Source organism: Rattus rattus, chromosome 8 (genome assembly GCF_011064425.1).
Source record: "Rattus rattus isolate New Zealand chromosome 8, Rrattus_CSIRO_v1, whole genome shotgun sequence".
Classification (NCBI taxonomy): domain Eukaryota; kingdom Metazoa; phylum Chordata; class Mammalia; order Rodentia; family Muridae; genus Rattus; species Rattus rattus.
In genome coordinates this window covers 45,483,328-45,510,659 of record NC_046161.1, presented here as the reverse complement: position 1 = coordinate 45,510,659, position 27,332 = coordinate 45,483,328, and the positions used below count along the sequence as shown (strand labels likewise).

General features: G+C 45.3%; 2 protein-coding genes across 2 annotated transcripts in view; one reads left to right on the top strand and one right to left on the bottom strand.

Moving 5' to 3' along the window:
• Btg4 (BTG anti-proliferation factor 4) overlaps nucleotides 1-16,438 on the bottom strand; it is a 67,338-nt gene extending 50,900 nt beyond the window's left edge. The window contains exon 1 of the mRNA XM_032910355.1: nucleotides 16,400-16,438. The gene's annotated coding sequence lies outside the window, so the exon portion shown is untranslated. The remainder of the gene's footprint in view (nucleotides 1-16,399) is intronic.
• Layn (layilin) lies at nucleotides 1-25,717 on the top strand. Its single transcript, XM_032910354.1, is given in 9 exon segments — nucleotides 1-184; nucleotides 796-812; nucleotides 10,560-10,857; nucleotides 16,898-17,055; nucleotides 20,923-20,958; nucleotides 22,013-22,084; nucleotides 22,855-22,954; nucleotides 24,852-25,055; nucleotides 25,057-25,717. Coding segments are annotated over 9 exon segments (1,128 nt in total). The 5' UTR covers nucleotides 1-95; the 3' UTR covers nucleotides 25,211-25,717.
• The last annotated feature ends 1,615 nt before the right edge of the window (nucleotides 25,718-27,332 follow it).

Below are 27,332 nucleotides of genomic sequence, written 5' to 3'. Positions count from 1 at the left end.
TGCAGCTTCCTTGGTTGCAGTTGTCCAAAGCAGTCGCCGGCTTGCCCACTTCTCTGCCTTAGTCCCGGAGTGTCAGGAGGCACTGGAGTCCAGCCATGCAACCCGGAGCAGCGCTGCAGGCCATGTTGCTGACGGTGCTGCTGGCCAAACCGAGGGATTCGAAGGGTCACTTGCTGAGCGGTGAGTGTGGTCCTGAGGAGAAGGCTGGTGCCCGAGCACCTGGAGTTGATGCGCCCAGTAAACCTCAGCAGGGGAAGACTGCTTCAGGGCCACTGCACCCCTTCTCTGACCCTTTGCGTACTGGGACAATCCCCAGATCCACCCCAGGATCCAATAAGCCTTCCTGAGTTCACTGCTTCCAGGGGAGCAAAAATGAGACTCAGCTCCAGTTCCTGGGGCCACCCCTGGGTACCCAGCAACGCTAGAAGTCATTTCTCTCCCCAGGGTTACCAGGGATGAGGAGGATGTAGCTTGGGTGGGGAAGTTGAGAAACTTGCTCCAGTGAGTGCCCCTTGAGCCTTGAGCACCCTGCTCCCTGGATCCTTGAAGTGGAGGCAGTCAGTGCTGGACTTGGGAATGGTACCTGATACTCTCCTCTGAGGGGAAGGTGGCTGGCCTGGAAGCCCTTGGAGATTGGGAAGGCGCCTAGTTAGTGTGGAACCAGTCTTGCCAGGCTCCAAGAATGACTCTCTGCTTCCTTCCTGTGTGTGTGTGTGTGTGTGTGTGTGTGTGTGTGTGTGTGTGTGTGTGTGTGTGTGTGTGTGTGTGTGTGTGTGTGTGTGACTGCAGCCTCAGACTTGGACCCAGAGGAGGTACAGTGCCCCTGAGTTCTTTCTCTTTCACTAGGTCTTGCAAGGGCTGGAGGAGGGACTGGGGGTGAGGGGCGGTCAGTACCTTTTTATCAGGTTCCTTTGGCCAAGAGATGGAGGAGAATGGGAATGCCCACTGTATTCTAGCCAGGGTCTAATTTAAGAAATCTAACTTTGGTTTTCAGAATGCCTGGAACAGGGAGGGCAGGGGAGGAGGGAACTGGCAGGAGGTGGGGAGGGGTGTAGGCTCAGAGGAGCTGGAGCTGCTGAAAGGGTAAGGGCTGCATGGCTCTGCACTTTGTGACAGGAGACCTCCTCCTGCCCTTCCCTTCCTGCAAATGGAAAAAGAAAGACACTTCCTTGAAGGCAGGGAACCAGATGGGTCCTGGGCCTCCTCCCAAGCTCTGGTACTCCCTAGAACTCACTGGCACGCACTGGACATATGCAGCCAGCCCGGACCATACAGGAAACTCTATCAAGGTGTCAAGCTTTCTCTTGGCAGTCCGGCCTGGAAAGGTGGGACCACTAGTAAAATCAATCCCCGCTTCTGTTGTGCCAGGTTTGGGAAGGCTCAGGCCCTTTGCCTTCCTCCAAGGCCTACATTCTCCCCTCTGGAACACATCCCTGGTGAGAAGCCCAGCTTCTGAGCCTTCCTCATCCCCTGGGAGCCTGCCTGTTAGACACCTCTTCCTGGTAACAGGGAGGCAGTAGAGGATGCTCCCAGCTCCTTGCACACTGAGGATTTATCGAAGTGTGGAGTTTTGGGGAGAGCCTTGTATTGCTCCTTCAGAGACAGCACTGAGTGTGACTTGTGTGCTGGACAGATTGGACACAGTCAACATTGTCTGTCTTTCTACTGACCTGAAATACATGTTGAGGAAATGAAAACATTCCAGAAGGTCTGGCAATAAGAAATCATTTATGCCCCTTTCCATGACAACAATTCACACCAGTAGCCTGAAGTTTGGCTCTTTTATTACAGGGCGAGTCCCTCGTTGAAACTTGGTTTTCGTTTTTGTACCTTAGATCCAGAATCGTGCTTTGGGCTCCTGTGGGTTAGGAACTGACATTTCGGTATTCTCAATACCTAACACACCAGGCAAGGGGATTTCCCCAATAAGTGCTCAATGAACAGAGGGGTGACTGGGCGCCCCTGCCTGCAGGGGCTTCGTAATTTACAGGAACCCAGGGGGATCCAAACCTGAGGAGGAATGGGTGAGAAAGAGGAGCGAGACCAAGCAGTGTCCTTGTCAAGGTCTTGTTTATTGAGAAGAATGTAGAGCATTTAAAGCTCTGAAGCAGGAATTGAAGCAGGAACTGAAGCTTAGGGCGTGGGAAGTGCCCAAGGACATAAGGTGAATCATTAAACTACAAGATATCCTCCTTAGACACTGAGGCTACAGTCTTCCGGGGACAAGTTCTTTGAAAAGGACAAGCCCTTCTCAGGAATCTTCTCGGGGCAGGGCTCTAGCTTTGCTTAGTCCCCGACATCTCCGCCTTTCTTAAACTATCATCAGTGGGAGGAAGATCTGGGGTATATGCATCCACAACCAGCACCTGGTTGGTGAAGCCCCGTGTCTAGGCTACACAGGTTGCCCCCATGTCTGGCGCTCTCACTTAAGTTCCATTATTTCCGCCAGGGTGGAAGTAGTGGTCTGAGATAGATCAGACGCGCCTCACAGAGTGCCCAGCTCAGCCATGGTGAACCACTCTTCCAGTTAGGACTGCACCCCAAAGGCTAGTAACAATCTTCTGCTTTAACACACCGTTCTGGGCTATACGTGTGTGTTTTGTGAGAGTGGGCAACCCAGATCATGGACCCGTGCTGATCCCGTCGTAGGGTTACTTCACAGTGGTGAGGTGTGCGCCTGGTATGTGGCACCATAATATTCCCGTCATTGGCGCTTCCACCAGCGACTGATTTTCCAGCCTGAGTTACAGGCTGTATTTAGGGTGGAGAAGTCAAGGCCAGCCATGGGCGACCCAGGGGGAGTATCAGCCTCCTCACAATGGAGGCGGTGGTAATGGTGGAGACCTGCTTGGTAGCTGAATCCACCTGGGCCTTGATAAAATCAGTTAACTTTCTAAGCACCCATGGGCCAAAGGAGACGAGCAGCAGGAGTCCTATAAAGGGACCCAGGATACTGGGTAGAAGAGTGGTGAGCAGGGGAGAGGCAGAAAACCAAGTTTTATACCAGGCTTCACTCTTTTCTCTTTCCTTTTGTCTCTTTTGTAGACCTTCTCTAACTTTTGTAGGCTGTTCTCTACTAACCCTGTCTTATCAGCATAAAAGCAACACTCCTCCTTGAGGGCCACACAGAGCCCTCCCTTTGGAGAAAGAGAAGATCTAATCTATCCCTTCTATTTTGTAGAACAACCTCAGCCAAGGAAGCGACTGAATCTTTACGATAGGTTATTCCTTGTTGAAGCTCACTGATGTCCCTGTCTATGGCGGCACTGAGCTCATGATAACTCTGTTGGGAGGTGGTCAGGGAGGCAACCCCGGTTCCTGTCCCCACAGCTGACAGACCTAGGAGTACTGCCAGAGTCACGGCGGTGATGGGTTCTCTCTTCGTACTCGTGAAGGTGCCTCTTTCCCAGAACTGCAGGAACTTAGAGGAGTCATGAATAGTTAATTGTGGGAAAAGGAGGACAAGGACACAATAATCTTTTTCTATCAAAAAGGTAGATGTTACCACAAAAGGTGTTAAGCCTGCCGAGCAGGCAAAATAAGTGCCCTTAGGGGCAGCAATGTAGTTGGTCTTCGTGGTAACCACCACAGTCTTATTGCAAGTAAGTGTCAGGGGGGAGGGCGGAATCATATAAGGTCCTAATAGACAGAGGTCAATTCCAGAGACCTGTGAGAGGGTTATTGTTGGTTCAGAATTTGCTGACCAGTGTAGGGAATGGGTCTCATTAGTAAAGGTGATGTTCCCAAAGGTTGCTAGTCCCCCGTAAAAGGGAGGGGAGGAGTGATAACAGATCCACCAATCATCTAGGGCTATAGTAGAATTAATATTGGCAAGGGCTGGTAAGGAGCTATTAAGCATTTCTATGAGCATATTAACAGTAGAGGGGGGCCCATCAGGGAATGCGGGTTGATAAAGGGTGGAAGGAAATGATGAATTGTTGGGTTGAGGTGTAGCCTGTAGATAATCTCTCGAATGTAACCCAACCTTGGGTGCAGGGTGTAAGTTAGTATTGGGCCCTATGGTGGTGGTGTTTGTGGCCGGGTTTTAAGCAATTTAATTTTTAGGGTGAGGCCAAAGTCTCTATATTGTTTATATAAGCGAAGTCCCCACTCGAAACCTCGCTGTTCCCAATTAACCTTTCTCCCTGTTTCTGTAAAAGAGATCTGAGGATTACACCACCCGTTCAGGTCCAAGTCCGCGGAGCATATGCTATTGAGGGGTTGTCCGCCTGGACTGGTGACCCAGGCATTGGGGAATTTTCTTTTAGCTGTGATATAATCCCAGGAAGAGCTGGGTTTCCAGTACGTGTGTCCAGTGTCTCACAGCCCCAGGAGGCACAGCAGAAATCAGTTTCATACCCACAGCCCCTGGCCTTTGTACGATCTCTGTGGCCAGCAGGGCATAAATAAATTCCCCCAGTTTGAAGGGCCAATGTGGCTCTTCTGAGTGTATTACTGCAACCCGGGTAAGTACTGGGGTCTGCCAGCTCAGGGCTTTTTCTTGGGGGTAAAGATGTCAGGTGTGCCCCAATCAAGGTGAGCTCCTAGGGCTAATTTGCAAAAATCTACCTCAAGTTTGGGCCAGGGAACTCGTGCAGCGGTGGTGGAGTTGGCAGACACCACATATCCAGCGCCATTAAGAATCACCCAGGTATAGTTGAAGATCTGATGAGGCGATGTAGCAAGGGCAGACGTGATGATGCTTCCAGGGATCCAGATGAAGGGGAACATGGTCAACATGGTCTGTAATTAAGCATAGTTAGACTTTTCCTCAGGGTTGTCCCCTGGTTGGGTTAAAGGCCTTAACAAGGCACTCGGGTAGCCAACGGGCGCCCCCAGTCTTTGAATCATAAATGCAGGCTGATCCACGTCCCTAAATGAGGACCGGATCAGGGCCATACCATTGGGATGTTAACGGGTCCTTCCATAGGACTGGTGCATAATCATAAGAAGTATAGGGGTGCCACAGGCGGTCTGCTGCAGTTTTTCCATCCTTGTCCATGACAAGGTAGTTAAGGACAAAGAGTGCATGATTTATAAATTTTTGTGATTACCGGGGAGGGGGAATAATATTCCCCCATTTGACTATAATTTATGGATCATATTTTTAAGGGTTTGATGAGCTCTTTCAACTATACCCTGTCCCTGAGGATTATAAGGAATGCCCGTGATACGTTTAATGCCAAATTAGGAGCAAAAGTTTTTAAAACTAGAGCTAGTATATCCGTGTCCATTATCTGTTTTAATAATTTTAGGTTGTGGGAGCACCACCAAGCAGGCCAGAACATGGCTGATAACGTGCTTGGTGGCCTCTCCTGCCTGCAGGGATGCAAAAAGAAAACCACTAAAGGTATCTATAGTAACATGAACATATTTTAACTTTCCAAAGGAGGAGATATGGGTAACATCCATCTGCCAAAGCTCTCTGGGGACCAATCCACGGGGGTTGACCCCCAGATGAGGGTCAAGTAGCAAGGTTACACAGCCTTTGCAATTACGAACTATCTGGCGGGCCTGTTCATGGGTGATCTTATACTTAAGCCTAAGGATGTGTGCATTAAGATGGTGTAGATCATGTGCCTGTTGGGCCAGGGTCAAAGGGGTTATAGAAGTCTCCTGGGCCAAGGCTACAAGTCGGGTGATGCGATCTATGGCATCGTTGCCCTCAGCCAGGGGGCCCGGTAGGCCTGAATGTGCTCTGACATGTCCCACATAAAAGGGGTGAGAGCGGCATTGGTGGTGGGCCGAATATAAGGTACCGTCTCTAGCAAGGGAATGGAAAAGGCAAGATAAGAGCTATCTGTGTACAAGTTAAAGGGTGATCTGGGTAGGGTCTCAAATACTGCAAGGACAGCTCGGAGCTCTACCAACTGTGGGGAGTCCGAGGGAGCAGATATTTGATGTACCTTGCCATTAATGGAAAAGGCGGCCTGGCCATTAGAGGAACCGTCAGTAAAAACAAGATGGACCCTGGGCAGGGGGCGAGTGCGAGTAACTTTTGGGAAAATAACAGAAACAGAAAGCTTACCAAAAAACTGAATTAATCTATCTGGAGGATAATGATTATCTATCTTACCCTGAAAAGCAACACAGTTGATTGCCCATTTGTCCATGTGTTGACCAAGCCAGGAGGCCTGAGATGGACCGTAGGGAAGAATCATGACATCTGGATCTTTACCAAACAATTTATGTGACTGTTCTCTCCCAAGACATATAATCTGTGCCACCAATAAGGGGTAGGTCGGCAGGACCTTGTTACGAGAGGCAGGCAAATGTACCCAATAGAGAGGACATCCTTGCTAGAGAACTGCAGTAGGGGAAAGGGGTGTGGAGAGGACTATAAAAAGTAATGGATGATGGGGGAAAAAATAAGCAATTTTTTGGTTAGCAATAGCCTCCTCGACCAAGGAGAGGGCCTCAGAGGCCTCAGGAGTAAGGCAACGAGATGAGGTGGGATCAGAGTCGCCTCGAAGGATATCAAAAAGGGGCTTAAGCTGTCCAGTGGTGAGCTTTAAGTAAGGGCGAAGCCAATTAATGTCGCCCAAGAGTCGTTGGAAGTCATTAAGTGTAAGGAGGGAAGTCCTCTTAAGCTGTACCTTTTGGGAAATAATTTTATGTAGAAAGAGCTCAAAGCCCAAGAACAATTGAGGTGGATGTATTTGTACCTTATCAGGAGCAACCTGAAGGCCTCATTGCTGGAAGGCCTCTATAAGCTGTTGGGAGGCTAAATGGACCATCTCAGGGTCCTTTCCTGACACAAGAATATCATCCATGTAATGAATAATATAAAGAGAGGGAAATTGGAGATGAAAGGGGTCAACAATTTGAGCAATGTATCTCTGACAGAGGATAGGACTGTTAGCCATGCCTTGAGGTAGAACTCACCATTGGAACCGTGGCATAGGGCCCACAAAGTTGACAATGGGCACGCTAAAAGCGAAACGTTTGCAGTCCTCAGGGTGTAATGGAATGGAAAAGAAACAGTCTTTTATATCAATAACAATTTTAAAATAACCTTTGGGGATAGCCACAGGGGAAGGAAGGCCAGGTTGTAATGCCCCCATGGGAACCATGGTCTTATTTATTTCTCTGAGGTCTTGTAATAACCGCCATTTTCCTGTTTTCTTTCTTATAACAAAAATAGGCGTGTTCCAAGGAGAGGTGGAGGGCTCAATGTGTCCTGCAGTCAATTGCTCCTGCACAAGCTCAAGAGCAGCAGTCACTTTGATACTAGAAAGGGGCCACTGATCAACCCAGACAGCTCTGTCATCTTTCCAAGCTTTGTCCATCTTTTGTCTGCTTGCAGTGCAGGTGGTGAGGTGGCCCTTAGGAAAAATTTTGATAGCCTAATCCTGTGCGATCGTTTTTGGGAGAAGGTATTATGTGTGCTCTTATTCCTTGTCCCTTTTTGCCCAAGCCTTTTCCAGGATGGAATCCCTGTTGAAGCATTTGTCGAGTAACAATCTCATTCAGGCTGCACATAACCAAACCCAGTTGAGTTAATAAATCACAGCCCCAAAGGTTTACCGGGAGGGCTTTGACGACAAAGGTCGGATCAAGCCTGAGTGCCCCTCAGAATCCTCCCATTTTAGGTACTTAGAACTTTGGAGAGTTTTTTTTAGATTGGCCGATCCCTTGCAAATGCGTGAGTGAAGGCTGAAGAGGCCAAGATGAGGGCCAGTGATCTTTAGATATGACAGTAGCATCAGCCCCAGTATCAACAATGCCCAGAAACCATTGGTTGTCTAGTTTAAAAGAAGGCCTTTCATGGGTAATTGTCTGGACCCAAAAAGCATCAGAAGAGCCAGGTTGGGTAGCACCACGGTGGTCCTGGAGAGACGGGTAGCGCCGGTCTGACGGCAGGGGGAGAGCCTGGGCAATCCTTTGTTCCTCCTTTAAGGTCATAGGGCCAGAGGTGGCAGTAGCCAGTACCCGCATTTCTCTGGTGTAGTCGTTATTGACCACCGTGGGGTGTATGATGACCCCCTGCAGGGCAGACCAGGCTTGTCCCATGATCAGGAAAAAGGTATTAGGAGGCAGGGGTGGGGGGAGCCAAACATTCCAGTAGGAGCAATTTGTATACCGTCTTCAGGCTTCAATACTGTATCGGCGGTGGCACACAAGTCCACTCCTGGGCTTCCTGAGGTAGCTCTGAGGAAGGGAGGGGAGTGCCTGGCCCTGGGGCAGGTAACTGAGAGGCCGTGGAGGTGGGCTGGAAGTGAATGGTTCTCGGCCCCCATCCCCCAGGAGGGCCCCTCCACCCGTTTCCCTGAAGGGGCGGGAGGGGATTACCAGAAATGTCCCTTTTGGAGTGACATAGATTAGCCCAATGTTTTCCTCTCTTACAGTGAGGGCATTGTGTGGCCGGCAGGGGACCAGGGAGGTGGAGAGCTGGTATCTTATCCAAAGAGTCTCTCATTCTCTGGTCCCTCCTCTGAATCAATGGGCATTGTCTAGCAAAATGTCCTGGCTGACCACATTTAAAACAATTTTTATGGAAGGTTGGGCCTTTAGCTACTTGGAGAGCCACTCCAATAGCCAAATTGATGCTCTGGATAACCTTATGCGAAAACATATCAACATCGGTGCAAAGCCTGACCAAATCATGAAGCACTTTATTTTTTGTTTGTCCCTTAAGGATGGACTTGCAAGCCAAATTAGCATTTTCATAAGCAATTTGTTTAAGGAGATTATTGTCCTCTTCTCCGGGACCCAAAACCCTTTCTGCAACCTCCTGCAATCTAGCAACAAATTCACTAAACGGTTCTTGAGGGCCATGGATGACTTTAATGAGGGGAGTTGTAAGGGTCCCTTTAGAGGGGGACAGCCTTCCAGGCCCCCAGGGCGGCCTCTTTAACTTGAGCCAAGAGGCCTATAGGTAGCCTGAGCTGACGGCCCTCTGACACATATTTTCCTTGTCCAGTAAGTTTGTCAAAGGTCCAAGCTGCCTCTGGAGCCCAGGGATCTTTCTGATTCCTTCCTGCTCCCGTCTGACAGCAGTTGAAAAAGTCAGCTTTCCATGACAAAAATTGTCCTCGAGAGAGAACTGCCTGAGTTGCTCTGAACCATTCTCCCGGGGTGAGGTATCCACCTCCTGAGAGGGCTTCAAGCATGGATTGTGTAAAAGGGGGATTAAGGCCATAGGTCCTAACAGCATTATTAAGTTCCTTAAGGGGCTAATATCTGGTCCTTCAATAATGAACCAAGGACAAACTTCAGATATAAAGATAAAAAATTTAACAAGATCCTTTTTCTTAACTCTAACTCCCCTTTCCCTGAGGGAAGCCTTCAAGTCTTTAACAAAGACCACTTCCTTAGAGAGCTTTTGGCCCATTCCTAATAAGACAGAAGTCCTTCTTACCTGTTCTGGACTTTCTCTCGTGAGTGGCGAGAGTGCGCGATCTATGAGCTGCAACACAGTGCATTCACTTCCGATTCGAGTCAGTCCACGGTGTCCGTCCGCTTGGTTCCCCGGCCGGGGTCACAAAATCGCCTTCTGTCCAGAGAAGATATTCTCTTTAGACAATGAGGCAATATTCTTCCAGGGACAAGTTCTTTGAAAAGGTCAAGCCCTTCTCAGGAATCTGCTCAAGGCAGGGTTCTGGCTTTACATAGGCCAGACTTCCGGTCCCTGACAACTGGGATGTTTTTAGGCTGCAGCATAAGCTAGGGAAGCCTGTACTAGTGAACACCTTGCTACTTACTTGCTACGCAGTGGAACCTCATCCATTTTTCTGATCCAGTCTTAAATCCTTCAAGTGACAATCAAATGAGAGATCGGCTCCCAAGGCAACCTGAGCCTGCCAGGGAGTGGAAAACCATCAAGGCAGGACAGTGATTCTGCTATGACTCTACACTCAGATGCCGATTCTGCCACTGCCAATGCTTCCGATAGCTTATGACAAATTGCTTTCTGTGAGCTTCAGTTTTCTCTTATAAAGAGTCCTGACATGAAAGACTGTTATGAGGGCCAAAGGAAATTATAAAACCTTTACCATAGCTCACAGGACATGGAAAAAGTTTTGTAAACTCTAGCTATTGTCTTTAGGTCGGAGATCTGACTATCAGGAGCAGAAAACCCCATGAATGCTCTTAGCTTCTGCTCACACTGGAGATGAGTAAGTTAGTTCTACTGCAGAGACAGGGGACTTCAGGGTAGAGGAATCCAGGACTGACTTCAGAATGCCCCTCTGTAGTGAAGGAAGCACTTACCAGCAACTCTTATCCAAAGCCCATAATTCCACAAGACTCCCTAAGAGCATGAAAGTCTTATTTATACATATCAAGTGAAGTCGTAAATATTTACCTACTCTGTTTAAAATCTGCACTGGAACAAAAACATGGGTCCCCTGCACAATACAGGCATCAGCGTTTAAAATCACTTTAACTTTGTGTGACAAAGAGTACTAATTTCCCCTAGATAGCCTGGGAGATAACAGTCGGCAGACGGACAATGAGAACTCCTCCCAGAGACAGCCTCATTCAGATGTTTCTGGTATACTTTCTTGGAGCACTGAAACAGGTTGCCTTCTCTTTCTCCTCCTTCCCCCTCTCTCTAGGGCAGCCGTTATGCCGGGAAGGGACACGGAGGCCTTGCTATAAACTCATTTATTCCCGTGACACCTCTCAAAGACGGGACTTTGAGGAAGCCAAAGAAGCCTGTATGAAGGATGGAGGACAGCTAGCCAGCATAGAAACGGAAGATGAGCAGAGGTTGATAGAGAACTTCATTAAAAGCCTCCAGGCATCTGATGGTGATTTCTGGATTGGCCTCAAGAGGTTGGAGGAGAAACAGGGCAACAGCACAGCCTGCCAGGACCTTTATGCTTGGACAGATGGAAGCCTGTCACAGTTCAGGTAAGCATGTGGATCCCACAGCAGCTGAGTCCCTTCACAGAGCTCGGAAAAGAGACAAGCAGGGCCCATGGTGTCAGACTCATGAGAAGGTCCAGGCAGAGCTGTGGTGGCAGCACCAACAGAGTGACCACCGAGTAAAGCGGTATAATGAAGGTGGCAAACTCAGCCTTGAGTTGGGCCCAGAGTGCACTGTTGAGGAGGGTGAAGCCCAGCGGATGTTTTCCAATGGCCATGCCTCACGGTCTGTGCTTCTGACTCTTCGACCCTTGGAGGTAAGACTGTATTGAGAAACTGACGATTCCTAACAGTGGGACCAGGGTAGGACTCCAAACCACAGGGAATAGTTAGAAATGACAAAAAAAAAAAAAAAAAATCAGAGATAGTATCTTACCCTAGCAACTGACCAAGGGTGGAGACTTTCAGAAAGCTGCAGTTTGTAGGAAACTCTTAAACTCACAGCATCAAGACCCTGATGAGCACGGATACCCCACAGTGACATTATTATCATCTCTTCCTAAAGATACAGGGACACAGAAGAACACTTTTAAAATGTCATCATTGTGAGGCAACACAGGAGAGGAGGGAACTGTCCTGGTAAATATTAAAAAACTGGCTAACCCTTTTATCCTACGCTAGCACCGGCACTGCGGGGTGTCTTTATCTCAGAAGCTCCATGCTGGCCTCATGGTACTCTCTGACCCGGGCAGTCCATGAGCCATTCCAGCTTGGCTCCTTGCCACGCTGCCTTGCTTTCACTCACAGCTCCCTTGACAGGTTGCTACCACACCAGGCTCACATCCCAATTCCATGCAGGGCTTGGTGCATCCCACCACCGCACCTTCTCTTGAGCTTAGTTAAGTCGCCCCATGAAAGAACACACCCCATAAACACCTCTGATCGAACTGATAAAATGTAACGTGCCCATCTAGACACCGTGAAATCCCATGCACACGCATCCCTTAAAAATATTCATAACGACCTGTATCTATGCACAGAGAAGAATCTTAACATCTGCCACCATGATCTCCCCTCTCTTCCTCTCGCTCCTGCTCCTTCTCCTCTTTCTAAACCTTTGTTCCCGCCCATCCTTCCTTCTCACCCAGTGACAGGCCTTGTTTTATCTTGTGTCTGCCTTCACCTACATAACAACGTCAACCTACAGGGAACAATCTTCAAAAAGTTAATCTCTGTATGATAGAGAGTTGTAAGTCAATTTTAATACATAAATGATAAAATACAAAGGCCTCAAAGACAAAACGCAGAAGACCTAACACAGGCTCCCAACAGAGAAACCGAGTCGCCTAGACAATGATGTGGGAAACATAGGCAGATGAAGAGATAATCCATGTGGGTAGAGGGTACCGCAGCAGTTAAGCGCAATGGCTGCTCCAGCACATACATGTGGCTGCTCTTGCAGCAGCCCCAGGTTAGTCCCCAGCACATACATGGCAGCTCACAACTGTCTCTACCATTTCAGCTCCAGGAGAGCCCTTCTCTCAACTTTGCAGGCACTGCATGCACATGGTACACAGTGTGCAAGCAGTCAAAACACCTATACATGTAAAATAAATATTTTTAGGTGACAGTTGAAGGTAGTTTATCTGTTACACTAAGACGTCATGCTAGCTCAGAATGTATACTGATTATATTTATCAGATCTCATCTTTACATAAATTGTAAGAGAAGCTCCCCCAGGATTCAACAGCTTTCTCTTCCTGGAAGAAATTTTGAAAAGGAAGGTTCAGAGTAGGAAGAATATTTTAATCAATGAAGATGGTCTTAGAGCCACAAGTGACACTGGCTGGCATTGCATCTTCATTGTCCCATAACATACCCTACCCCTTTTGCTGGTCTCAGTGGCTCACTAAGTAGCATAACCATACCATCAGCTCTGAAGAATGTGAGCCTCCAGTCAACTTGCACGTCTCAGCCCAGAGTTCATGTATTTTCTCAATGACTTTCAAAAGCAGGATGTGACAAATGAAGTATATAATGTGGAACCTCTTCCTACTGATAACATACAGCAGCAAGCCAGCTCCTCCTATGTAAATATCCTCCTGCCCGAGATACTGACATCTCCCTTTGTCTGCTGATCTCTGAACAGAGAGACCTCCCCCACAAGTGGCAACCGTGGATTACGGCTCAGTTGGACACTTGGTATGTCACCTAGCAAAAGTAGTCCCCTCTGGAAACTAAGTGCCTGCAGACTCCCAGATCATAGCATTGCAGAGATGGAAAATACAAAGTCCACAGGTGGGGATGGTACCCAGCCAAGGGGCTGCTGCCTTTATTCCTTGGCTCTGTAGAGATACAGAGTTATGGACTCTGGTGCTTGACAGTATTTGAAAAATGATGTCCCTCTCCAAAATTCAATTACATCCAGGCTGATGCTTCAGCTGTATTCAACAAGCTCATCCATGAGCCACACTGGCAGTCTGGGGATGATGTCCTGTGTAATCTGACAAGTAATTCCCATGATCAGGGGCTTAGTCTTATATCTTGTTTGCTACAAAATAGGCCTTTTTCCTGATGAGACTGTATGTGGGGTCTTATTTTGATAGATTAAAATACTATTTACACCCTTGGGTCATGGATCTGACTAAAACTGGTAGGTAGAAAAAGCAAGCTCAATGCTTTTGTATCTATTCTATGTATCTATTTCTAAGAATAGATGTGTCTATTCTATGAAAATGAGTCACTAGCCCTTTCAGGGTCCAATGTGGCTAATTTGCTACCAAGTATCATCCCTACCCTCTTGGTTTCAGTGGCTGGCCTACTGGCATCTCTGGAGTCACCATGAACCTCTCAGGCTGGAGTTAGCAACAGTCTTAGTATTGCTCTGATGCTGGAAGGCTGCGTCCTTGTCAGCAGTCACAGCCACAACAGTCCTACTATGTGGAAGCCAAGCTGTTGAGCCCTTCAGAGCCTCCATAACTTATCTATTGAGCTACCACTGGCGTGGCTAAGAAAAGCTGGCTGCCTTCACCTATGTCCACTCATTTTGGCTCCCTGATTGTTTAGTACAAATACTGTGGCAGATGCTCCCTGGTGAGCTTATCACAGTATAAGAAGTTATCAGACTTCACACTCACTTCTTTAGCTCAGTTTGCTTTATTCAGGATATTGTTGTCTCCTGGCTTCATCTTTTTTCTTTTATACTCTTATTGGTCGTTATTGTGCATATGCTTTCCCCAAAATGTTGTATGTCTGAAACTTCTATTACCATATAAAGTGGCTAATGAAGTATCCTAACTAAAGCTCTAGCCAGTGGGAGGGCCGTCCCCTTGTCACTGGCCTTCAAGGCCTCCTCTTAGTGCAGCTGCAGTAAAGCTCGTGGTCATGTCAGGTTGTCTGATTGCACTTGGCAAATGTTCCCATGAACCAAGCTTGAGCTGACTGTATCAACTAGTCACAAGTGCTTCCATGCACTGGGGTGCGAGCTGAGTTATAAGAAATGCTTCAGCCTAGACCAGCCTTAAAGTGCCTTTCTGCCTTGACCTCACTCAAAACTGGTCATACTGTCATACTACAGTAATGCTCTCAGGTGAGAAATATGAAGCCTCCAGAACCCAGAAAGGCTGGCCACGTGCTATGCTTCCTTTAAATTATTGTATGATATAATAGTTTATTATTTAATTGGAAAGGGATGTTCTGGCATTCTATAGATCACTAGATATCCATATAGTCTGATGAAATGATAGGTCCTGACAGTTCCAGCAGTGTTTCTCCAACCTGCTGGAATGCACGAGTCTTACTAAGGTCTCCAAAATACGATCCTTTTTGTTTTAAATTCTTTCGTACTCATCTGGTGCAACTGGCACACTCTTCAGCAGTATAATGGGCCGATGTGATTTTCTTCACAATCCATAGGAAATCCAGGTATTAAACTATACCCGTGTGCTGTTGCCCATTCCCGAGGAACATGAGCTGTTTTAGAGCCTCTGGAATGTGGTAACCAGACCTGCATACTTCTGAAGCAAGCCTATCACATATAGAACGTCAGCCACATGGAAAGCTCTGCAGGGTCGGTGTGTGCTCCTCTTATGCAGTCCTCTGGGATCTGCCTGGGTTGTTCAGGAGTCAGACAAGGAACTCAGCAGAGATAGGATGGGAGGCACCACTCTGCACTGTCAGGCCCTAGACATCACTGCTTCCTGCTGTCTATCTCTGGACACGATGCTCTTGGTGAAGGGAACACGTCTCAGAGGTGTATGCTTGACGTTGTGCACTACGCTAGCCCAAGGAGCCAATGCAGAACTATACCAGCTACTAAGCAGGGCTATTCAGAGCCCTGGGTTCCACCCCAACAACTCCTAAAAATAGGAAAATGGAGCACACAGACCTATAATAGGAACCCTCCTCCAGAGGATCAGGACTTCAAGTTCATATTTGTCTGAGCTGGCTAAAGGGCCAACTGGATGGACTACATGAACTCAGTCTTACAACAGCAAATGAAAAGCTAGAGCCAATTCATATATTTTAGAACTGGGGTAATGTCCACTGGTCAGGTCTCACGGAGACTGATTACATGCCTTGCCCCAACGTGCTCCCATTCTGATACATGGCTTCGATGACATCAATGCCCATTCATACCCCATGTTTAACAATTCCAGCAATATCTAGGCATGCCCCTTTCACAAGTGTATGGTTATTTGGTTAACTTGCCAAAACTCCTTCTGGAGAAAGAATAGAGGAATTTCTTACAATAGGCACCTGCTATAGAATTGTAGGATTTTCTTCCTAGGTATCTGGCCTCTGCGAGTTTATCTGTGAGTTGTGAGTCTGAACATGGGCTCAAATCCAACAATATTCTTCGAGGAATCAATCAATAAATCTCTCTCTCCTCTCTCTCTCTCTCTCTCTCTCTCTCTCTCTCTCTCTCTCTCTCTCTCTCTCTCTCTGATGAAGCAACATAAATCCATAAAGCTGTAGGGAAGGCCAGTTAGGCTGCAGGTAACTGATGAGACACAAAGCCCAGTTTCTCCCAAGAGCCCCTAGATGTTCCAGCATAATCATGTCCACAGCTTTATTGTGAATTCGGCTGCTGTTCAAGAAACTCTTTCAACACAGTAGGTGCAAAAAAGGCTCTTCATTTTGCAGACTGTAAGACAGGACCAAAGCAGAGTCATATGGGGGTACTACCAGAAGACAAGTCTCTTAGCTAACTCTCCTGAGCAGGGGCTTGGGACGACATAGGCAGAGAAGACTGTCTAGATCGTCTGAGAAGTGGATCCTAGCCCTTGGCAGAAGCCTATCGGGTACTTAGGAAACCTACGAAGCCCAGGTACTTGGGCAACTTACAAAGCCCAACCCCCAGCTGGCAGGTGGGGTAAGTGCTTGAAAACTTAGACTCACTCAATTCCAGGAACCACTGGATCATAAAGCTAAGGCGACAATGAACCTTTTCAAAGAGTTAAAGGGGCAAAAGAAAGATACTTCATAGTGGACACAAAGAGGCTTGTTTCCTTGATCCTGTGCATGTGACTTGAAAACTAACAAAAAACAGGTTGCCCCCTGCCCCCTTCCCCAGCCCCTCTCCTACTTTGGCAGCCTCTAGATTTTGGAGAATCTCCCTCAGATTCTTCATCTTCTTTTGGGTCATCTGGGACTGGTGTGGTAGAGGGAGATAGGAAAGCAACCTGAGTTGAGCGACATATGCCATTTCTCTTCTTCGTATGTCCTATCTCTGTGAAAACAGATAAAGCCAAGAAAGAAGACAAGCGTTAAGATCTTCCAGAGTAGCTCCATGCCAGCTCCTATTCCTCATAATTATTCTGCAGAACTAAGAACATAATATATTCTTCCCTGCAGAGAGGCTGTGGCAAATGTCAGGTGATTGATTGTGACAGCCACACTGGATCAACAGCATGTGTCTCTACTTGTTGGCAGTGCTTCAATTCCTCAATCTCTCTGTGTCATGTTCAGAAGCAGAATCTGACATTTATGGTTCAATGATACCTGATGAGAAAAAGCAAAAGGACACTTAAGCCTTATGCTATGTTTCTCCAGTGGTCTCTGTTGTCCATTCTTTTTCCTTCAGGAACTGGTATAAGGATGAGCCTTCCTGTGAGAAGGAGGTCTGTGTGACCATATACCATCAGCCATCAGCGCCTCCTGGCATCGGGGGCCCATACATGTTCCAGTGGAATGATGACCGGTGCAACAAGAAGAACAATTTCATTTGCAAATATTCTGATGGTAATGACTCGTTCCCCCAACTAGATAGCTAATTTTCCAACCTCTTTCCCCATTTCACAAACAGCTGCTGATACCAAGAACTTGTTCTATACTCGCTGAGGAAGCCTGTTGCAAATGCCAGAAACATTAAACTTTGAGAATTCTTGTCAATGGAAGCATAAGAACGCCTCGTCACTGAGAAATAGTTCTAGCAAAGGAGAGGCTATCAGATGCAACAGAAGGGCTGAGAAAGGGAAGGATCTAATCTACTTAAGATAAGAAGGTAGACTTAAGTGACTGCCCAGTAAAGGCTTCTGTTGTGAACAGGCGCAGACCTTCACCCATTTCCTGTGCAGTCAGCTGTGGGAGCCTGGAATAAGCCGACAGTTACTCTAGCAGCCATGTGAGATTATTTCTTGGAATTTAAAGAAACATAGGAATGAGAAGGCAAGTGACAAAATATCCCAACGTCACTGGCAGTCTTACCCAGCGGGCACTTCAATACGTTTAAAAGTCCCCAAGCCAACTGGCATCTTTATATTTGCCTTGCAAATTTAGCTTGCATTTGCTCAGATCTGCAGAGTTGGAATTGAGAACAAGCCTTACTTGTTCTTACTCTGAGTTCCCAGATTCCTTTATTAAAATTGACTTAGAATTAAACATAAACTCATCCTTGATCTGTCTCTGAAGTTTCTCACTTCCCTGAAGCCAACCGCTTAGTCCCAATTCCACAGTCTTTCCCTGCAGGAGTAGAATGACTTGCTGGTTGTATCCATTACAGTTGGGAAACGAATACTTCTGCTATTTTTAACTCCTTGAACCACATTATACTGTAGTGATAATTTTGTGCTGGAACATGTCTTCCTCACCTATTCTAGCCTCTGATGAACTCTTCCCAATGGCCTGTCTCTCCCCACCACATGTAGTTGCCTAAAGTAGAAAGGCTGCAGAGCCCCGGACTGCTTTAGGAGGTCACCTCAGAGAGCAAAAGAAAGCACTACTTACACATTAACTTTACATTTTCCATCGTTTTTGTTTATTAAATTCTATTGTCTTCATGGCTGAAATGTTTCAGCTTCTTTAACAGTTTTTCTTAATGAGAGATTTTGAAATTTGCTTTAACATCCCTTTATACTTTTCTTAAACTTGGTTCTTTTCTAAGAAGACACAAATCACCTCTAGCTTCTGTTATTACCCGAATTAGCTTGACTGAGTTCTTGCGTGAAAAGGGCAGCACACCCTAAGAGTTTAATAAAGAGAGTATACTAAAAGGCTGTTTGCAGCGGTGTAGACCAGGAGCAGGAGATGATAAAGTGTCCAGGGTCTATCTGCGATTGGAAGCACTATACAACTCAGCTTAAATGATCAAAACAAGGGAATCATTTTAGCAAGGTGCAGAGAAAGGGACCTCAAAACAGAAGCAGAAGCCACGGAGTGCAGCCGTTGACAAACCATCCCTACAGGAGGATGAGCATGAAGAGTGCGTACCATGACCTCTGCATGCCCTACCTTCTGACCCCTGTCTTTGATTCCCATTGGCTAAGACAAACAAGACACCAAAGAACAGGGATGCCCTGAAACAGTCTATGGAGACCAGCCTCCCAGGACATACAGATGAGATCTTATACAGGGCAGGCGGCACATGGAGAAGCACTAACACTTAACCCTTGCAAAGTCATATACCCACAGATAAATTCGTTCAGCTTACTGTACAGGACTTACTATGCTACCCTCATGATAAGGCCCTGCCTCCTTTTCTCTCCTCACCTCTCAGCACTCTCAGCTCCTCTCCTCACTCCTTTCCAATAGTTTTGAACTCAGGGGCAGTTTCTTGAAAGCTCTTTCTTATCTGCTACTTCCTGTGCCTGAAACATTTCCCCCTTCCCCAGCCAACTCAGTATCACCCTTCAGGTTTCAAGTTAAGCATCACCTTCTCTCCTAACAACTAAATACAACAAGTCACCCTAGAGCATAGCCTAGCCCAAGAGGATGGTGATAACAATGATGTTAATGATGTTCTAGGTGTAGTGTAGCTGTGTCAGTTGGCAGTGAATAAGTTCTGTAGATTAAATGACAGCAACTTATCAATGTCCATTCCCTGGCTGTGACCATTATACTATGTTGTGAGATCAAAGTCATTAGTAGTAGAGGGGTCCCATGTCATATCAGGAACTTACTCTCTGAAGAGAAGAAAGATATGTGCATATATGCATATAAACACATGTATATATGTGTTTACAGATATAAATGATAAATAGACAAATGGCAAAATGATTATAAAAGATATGTTCAGATTTTTTTGTACAGTCTTACAAAATTTTTTATAAATTCGTAATGATTTCAAGACAAAAATTTTAAGTCCTGTTGGAAGCCTCTGAGGATTCAGACTGCCTCACATACAGAGTGTTTATACGCCTACTTACTTGTCTTTTCCCTGAACACGGGTCATCAAGTCTGGAGGCATACATTTCTAGTCACTCAATGAATTAGACAAAATAGTTCTGTAATTCCCACAGCATGGTCCAACACCCTCCTAACATTATGAAACACTGGTAAGGGGCTGTGAGAGTGAGTGATTGTGTCTAAAACTAGATTTCAGAATGTGATCATATGGAATTGGTGGCATTCTAGCCAGAATGTATGCTAAAGAGACAGGAACATTCAGTAGAAATGAGGCAGAAATCATATGAGGTGAGGCAGATACCATGCAGGAAATAATGGCCACTGTGCACTGATGTGCTGTGCTCATAGCCACTGTGCACAGATGTGTTCTATGCTCGTGGCCACAATGTCAGTGGTCAGAATGATTCATCTTTCTTTACATATGTGCATGTAGACATGATATGGTGATCACAGACTATCAGAAGATTAAAAACTGACCTAGATTCTTTCATATTTTTGTTATTTTGTTTTATTGTCTTTGCTAAGTAGAACAATTATGTCATCTTTAGCTAGTTAAAATATCTCTTAGCTAATTATTAGCTATAAAATTTAAGTAGATTATTTAAACCCCTGTATTTTAGTTTCTTCGTGTACAAAATCAGAACAATAATGATAAGTCTCCCCTCTAAGTCTGTTATCAAGATTAAGACTGTTTTTATAAAATGCTTAGAACGGTCTCCAGTATTGCATAGTATTCTATGTGGCTATGGTTTAACAGTGAATAAATGGACTTTTATCATATTTACACACACATATATAAAGAAAAATGGTCAATCATTACTTCCCTGTCTGAATAAAATTCCTGATATCTGGACCTGACAACTGTCTCACTAAAACCTCCATGCTCCTATGAATTCCAGGTATCTGATTAGCATAAGAGACCCCCATGCTAATACAAGGTCAGCCAACAGCAGAAACATCTGACTTAGAAGCTCTTGGAGATATTTTAAGTATCTCAAAGTCAATCACGAGTCTCTGACTTGAAACTGGCCAATCCTTCACCGACTTCTACATCTTACAGACCTAGTGTTTGTTGCTCTCTGAAATGGCCTCAGTATGAACCGATTAAGTATCTTGGACCACTTAAGACAATCCCAGCCAGGAACTGCAGTCGGGGAGTAGGGATCAATGCTGGAGCCCATATAGCTCCATGCTGATAAGGCGGAGGCACACAGGAGCTCAATATTAAAGCAAGCGTTCTACTCTTCTGTGCATCTGGAATGCCTAAGATCAACGTTCTTAAATGTTAAAAAAAATCACTGAACTAAAGCTGAAGGAAGGCTAATATTTATGTGCAACAAATTCTTTGTCTTAAGGAACTTACCTGCAATATCTGTTAATAATGGCTACTATAGTGATACTAGAGTTCATTGGAATCAATGCTACACTAGCTGATTTCATTAAGATGGAGGAAAAATGTAAATATTGGGTTTTTTTCTGCTGCAGATAAACCAAGTACAACACCCTCTCTTAGTCCTGGAGGTGAGTCTGTCATATGAAATTTGGGTTACGTTGGGACGTTTCACAGCCCTCCTTATAGACTTAGAACCATGCCTTTAGAACAGATTGCTCAGCAGGAAGACCACTGGTGTTTTCCCAGGCAAGCTGGACAGATATCTATCACATCCAATTGTGGCAGCTAGCTCATAGCTCTCACTTTCTGCCCACTGTTATCCACATCTGTCAAAACTGTAAAGTTATAGTTTGAAAATTCCATTTTGGATGCTGCATCATCATCATCACCATCATCATCACCATCATCATCACCATCATCATCACCATCATCATCACCGTCATCATCGCCATCATCATCACCACCATCACCACCATCACCATCATCATCACCATCATTATAGTCAATATATTCAAATAAGATAAGAAATAAGCCTAACTGGTCATTTACGATCTTAGCAGTGAGTCATTGTACCTTTCCCCAGGCATTTTAGTCCTTTATGTTGCTCAACTCCAACTGCATGTTGGCTGCTTTGGTGCCCAATCATTGGCAACAAAGGTCTCACCAAAAATATAAAGACTTGTCTGGGGGAGTGGCTCAGTAGGTAAAGTGCTCAAGAATGAAAACCTGAGTTTGATCTCCAGAATCCGTGTCAAAAAGCTTGGAACAGTGATATTCCCATTTCATCCCATTGCTGGGGGGGCAGAGACAGGGTTTACTTCCCAGGCAATCTACCTGAATCTCAAGCTCCATGTGCAGAGAGACTCTGTCTCAAAACACAAGGTGGGGAACAGTAGCAGGAGATACCTGATATCAACCTCTAGCCTCTGTACATACATAAAACACACGGATGCATGTTCTTTCACACACATACACAGTACATACAGAAACACACACAAACAATGGAGACAAACCCCCTATTGCAACAAATCTAACACTTGGTACGTTGCTGTATTCATAAATGGCATTGGTCACATTGCTACTCTTTTCTTGCATCCCACTCTACAAGTGGCAAGACCTCAGAGCATGTCTGGACTACAGCACCTTCCTTCAAGTTCTCAAGTCCATGTGTATCTCTCTCAGGTGAAGCAACTGAGCCAGCAGCACCCATACTTCCAGAAGAAACTCCGGAAATAGACACCAAAGAACGCAGAGGTACTTGGGAAAAGTAGATAATGAACTCCTTTGACTAGAAATCACCCATGGCTACATTTCCTACTGTCCTCTCCATACAACTCCTAAAAAATGGAACTAGGGAAAGCATCTGTGATAGTGCAAACACGGTACTAAACGGCAAGTCACGTCAGTGAGTTGTCCATTGGGTGCTAGGCTAAGACAATTGAGGGAAAGAAGACTGGACCGGAGGTGAAAGTCCGTCCTGTCTCTATAAAGGCAAAGACTTAGGAATGTTCCTGACATGGGAGGTGGAGTAGGACAGAGGCTGGGAGAATGGATGTAGAAAAACAAGAGTGAAATAACCCTAGACATGATACATACCATCTGGGATCAATATTTATCAGTGGATCAAACTGAAGAAACGAGAAAGATAACATCTAAAGCCTGCATCATCAAAGGTAAAAGATAGTTGGGGTGATACACTAGAGTGATACTGACCTTCGATTTCACTCCTACCCTGAGTTTCAAGATGGAAATCTGTGGTTTCATCACCGGGCAACTTAAAAAAAATTTTTTTCTCTGTGCCTCAGTTTAATCATTTAGTACTTTTCATACTTAGCTGGAAGTTCTATCACATTGTTAAATGGAAATGAAATGTTTTACTGTGATTCAGTTCTGACACTGAGAGTCTATACAAATACACACACACACACACACACAGAGAGAGAGAGAGAGAGAGAGAGAGAGAGAGAGAGAGAGAGAGAGAGAGAGAGATCACCAAGCTAATATATGATCTTTTTCTTTTTCAGAGGCTGCTTTGAATCTTGCCTATATCCTAATTCCCAGTATTCCCCTTTTCCTCCTACTTGTGGTCACTTCAGCCGTGTGTTGGGTTTGGATCTGTAGAAGGCAAGTAGAACCTTCATCATGCAAACCTTTGCTCCCTCTGCACTCAGATGAGTCCTGGTTGACATCATTAAAAGCCATGACAACTCCAAGAGAAGGACCACTATAGAACTGAGAGTAATTCTGGCAGGACACGAGGTCCACGTGCCAAACTAACAGCATTTCTCTGAGCATCTGTGCTGAGTAAGATTAAGATAGCAGCCCCATGCCCTCTCGTCTCTGTGTGCGTGGAAGACTTTTAAGAAAAGTGGAAGGTAAAACAGTGTTATTCACTTCCTGTGCACCCACGGATCACACAGTAAAGTGTTCTCCTAAATGTAGGTCCTCGTTCCAAAAATGTTTGTTGAGTAAGGAATGACTAATGGGCCACATGAAAACTGTGTGTTCCAAAGGATTCTGGGAAGCATCTGACACAAAGCCACTTTATTCACAATGAATCAGCCAAATTCTTTTAAACTGACTTTTCTTTTAAATTATTTCAAAAGTGTATTGTAGCAAAGAAGCTAAACTAGGTAGCATAGGCAGCCTCTGTATGTAATCTGGATCACGTGCTCATGTATTTTAAGTACATGCAACCATTCTCTGTTACACTGCTGTTCCCCAGCATCAAGGCAGACACTCAAGGAGGCTAGCATTCTCTTTTACAGCAGAAAAATCAGTCCAACTTAAGTTAGACTCACTTTGATGAGCAGTTTGAAATACATTTGTAAAATTCCAATGCAAGACCTATTTCATTCAATAATCCCCTCAAACTATTATTATGAATTTAAGCAATGAAAATATATATATACACATGTGTGTGTGTGTGTGTGTGTGTGTGTGTGTGTGTGTGTGTGTGTGTGTATATATAAAACAAGCATATAATAAACACTCAAAAGTATTAGTCACATCTATAATCATTTTTGTTGGTAGTTCTCTTGCATTTAAAATAGACTTCAGTTAAACAATTACGGATATATTTTCCAATGACTTATCTACAATTGGTTCTTGATTTCCACTTTTAAATGCATTTGTCCCTTTGCCAGAACTGGGGGACATACTCTCTCTCATAATCATTCTCTCTCTCTCTCTCTCTCTCTCTCTCTCTCTCTCTCTGTCTCTGTCTCTCTCTCTCTCTTCTCTTTTTCTGTCTCTCTCTGTGTCTCTGTCTTCTTCCTTGTCTCTCTCTCTTTTCTCTGTGTGTCTCTGTCTGGTCTATTTGTCCTTTTTCCTGTTTTCCTTCCTTATTTTTTAAGTGGTCTGGGGAACTCAGGGCTTCCAACATGCCAGCCAAGTATACATTTAGCTATATCCCCAGTCCCTTAAACAATATTTTTACGTGTTACAAACAAAATGCATTGATAGAAAGAAGTAATTAAACTATTGCAGTGTTTAGCAAAAATATCTCCCAAGATGTATTGTTTCTTTATTAGTGACTTTTAGTGGTAGGTACAATTTTAATATTGAAGTAGAGGTGAACCCAAAATATTTCAAAGCAGTTCTAATAACTCATGTGGTATGGGAATGTGATTTCTGTTGGTGACAGAATCGATGACAATATTAATCTCACTCTTGTCTATACTTATGGTAGAATATGGCTAATTTTGCTTAGAGATGAGTTTTGTGTTTTAATGTTCAGTTGGTTACGGTTTGGTTTGGTTTAGTGTAATTCTTTTCTCACTATTTTCTGGCCCCACATTCTCCAAGGAGTCCTGAAACCCAAACTCACGACAGTAAACAGTAGACCTTGAGTAGAGCAGTCTTCTGGGGTGTCTCCTACCTGACCAACAAAGCCTATTGGGGTAGGTAGGTGAGAAGCAGAGCGAGCTGACTTCCTGAGGTGACTTCCTCCACTTCAATAGGAACAGGGACATTCTCAGGACCCTGGTCCCAGATACTCAGCCTGGTTCTCTTCTTCTAGAAAACGGGAACAGACAGACCCTCCCACAAAGGAGCAGCACACCATTTGGCCCACTCCTCACCAAGAGAACAGCCCTGACCTAGAAGTTTATAATGTCATCAGAAAACAAAGTGAAGCTGATTTAGCCGAGCCCCGGCCAGATCTGAAGAACATCTCCTTCCGGGTGTGTTCTGGGGAAGCCATGCCCGATGACACGTCTTGTGACTGAAAACATGGCTGTAAACCCTTCAGAAAGTGGGTTTGTGACTTTGGCAAGTATGGAGGGTAGATTTGTGACCAATGACATCTATGAATTCTCCCCTGACAGAATGGGGAGGAGCAAGGAGAGTGGATGGGTAGAAAATGAAATATATTACTAAGACATATGAAAAAACCAGCAAGAATGTAAAAAGAGAAGGAAAAGCGTCCAATTTCTTACAAAGACGATATTCAGAAGGCTTATGAGAAGGTTCAGCTCAGGTCTTAGGGGCAAGCACAGCATTACAAGTTCCTTCTGGGTCCCCAAGTTCTGGCTGCACTCCCTATCCGGGAGCCTCGTCCAGCTCAGCCTCCTCCAAGGCACCTCACCCAAGGGGCTGCTGCACAGCAGACCCTCAGAGAAAGCCAGTGGCTTCCAACTGACATTCAAGAGCTGGTGCTTTCCCTGGTCAGGATTAAGGTGTGACCAGGGAGCTTGGAAAGCCCACCTCTAGGCTCTGTTTTCCTTGCTCTGTACATCAGTGCAGGCAATCACAAAGACACAAATGGTGGAATCCTCTCAAAGCCTCTGTATGGAAGCCCCAGGCTGGCCTGCACATCAACAATTCCCAACCTGCATCCCACCCCTACACCTGGAAAAAAAAGTCAATAAAAAGCAGGAAGCAGAATGTTAGTCAGTCTGTGTCTACAGCCCTTCCTCTGCATGTGGCCTCAGGGGAGCTTTTTTTTTTTTTTTCATTCTCCCAACATCTAAACTTGGAAAAGTCCAACTTGGAAATACTTTGGAAAGTAAAAATGAGCTCCATTTGCTTCAGAGCTTCTTGTTCTCTGGGCTCAGACAGTATGTGCTGTTCTGGGGATGGGTGGCAGCAGCATGGGAAACTGACTGTGTACAGGACTGGTGAAAAGTAGACCTAGTAAGGAAAAGGAGAGGCAGGCTTCTCACTATCCGAGAAGGCAGCCACAGTCACCAGAAGGGAGGAAACTGGAACAGGTCCTGTTGTGTGCAATGGGAATAGAAACAATGCTGCCGTCACTGTGGAATTTTATGTACTGAGTATACATATATATGTATGTTTATGTGTGTATGTATATATGTGTTTTCCACTAAATAAGCCAGTACTCCATGAAACTGGATGACTCAAGGGCAGAAGCAGAAGAAATATGAGTTACTTGAGTAATGAACAGGAAATAATGGGTATCTAAACATAGGTAGAATCAACAGGTTTATTGTTCAACAGGAACAACGGGGGCCCGAACATCACAATGACCTATAATGTATTTATGAATAACTATGAGAAAGGAGCTCAAGGGCAGCAAACACAAAGTCATGATAAAAATATATTTATTGCCTTGGTTGACCAGTACACATTGTATATTTGCACTGTTAAGTGATACTATTGTTAAAACTTAAAGAGATTGGGAATGAGAATGTTCATTTGTGAAATTTTACACCACCACCAAGCAAGACTGATTAAGAATCGCAGATCAAAGACGCCAACTCGTAATGATCCACCTTTGGTAATGAGGATTAATTTGAATATTAAATCATTGAAAGTAAAACCAACAAAGAGAATGTGACTCAATGGGTAAAATGGGAAAACATGGGCATATGCTGATACAAAATAAAAGAATAAATTAAAACTTTGATGTAGATGTTATATTTACATGACTTCAGGTAAAGATCATTGATTGCAAAAGTGACCCAACAGGCAAAGCCACCTCAGTCACCTGATGAATGTGAATTCTGTGGACAACGAAGTGTACTGAGATTGTAGACCTCACACTGTGGTGTGGTGAGAGGGACATCCATCACATCCACGCTGTCTCAAAGTGCACAAGCTGATCATAAGGAGGCCTTGCACAACAACAATTTGATGGACAATCTACAAAGTACCTGGACGGCAAACCTGAACTCTGATGGTACAGACGGTGGGAGCGAGACAGGGGCAGCTGCAGTAGGAGGACAGTAAGGTGATGGCTCCACGCGTGACCAGATCCTGAAATGGACCCCTTTTCTCCTGTAAAGGAGAAGACGGGAACAAATGTGGATGACGTCTGAGGACTAAATGACAAACGTGCAGTGCTAACTTCCTAACTTTTGAGTTGCCCTGAGGACATAGCCTCTTGGCACTGGGAATGTCTTCCCAGAAAGCACACAGTGAAGTAATAAAGGACAATGGACTATCAGGTTGACCACTTTCTCTCGTGTGATGTGGGGACAGGGATGCACTGTACCTGCAATCTCTCCTCTGTTAGAAATTATTTTTGGAAAACCATTTA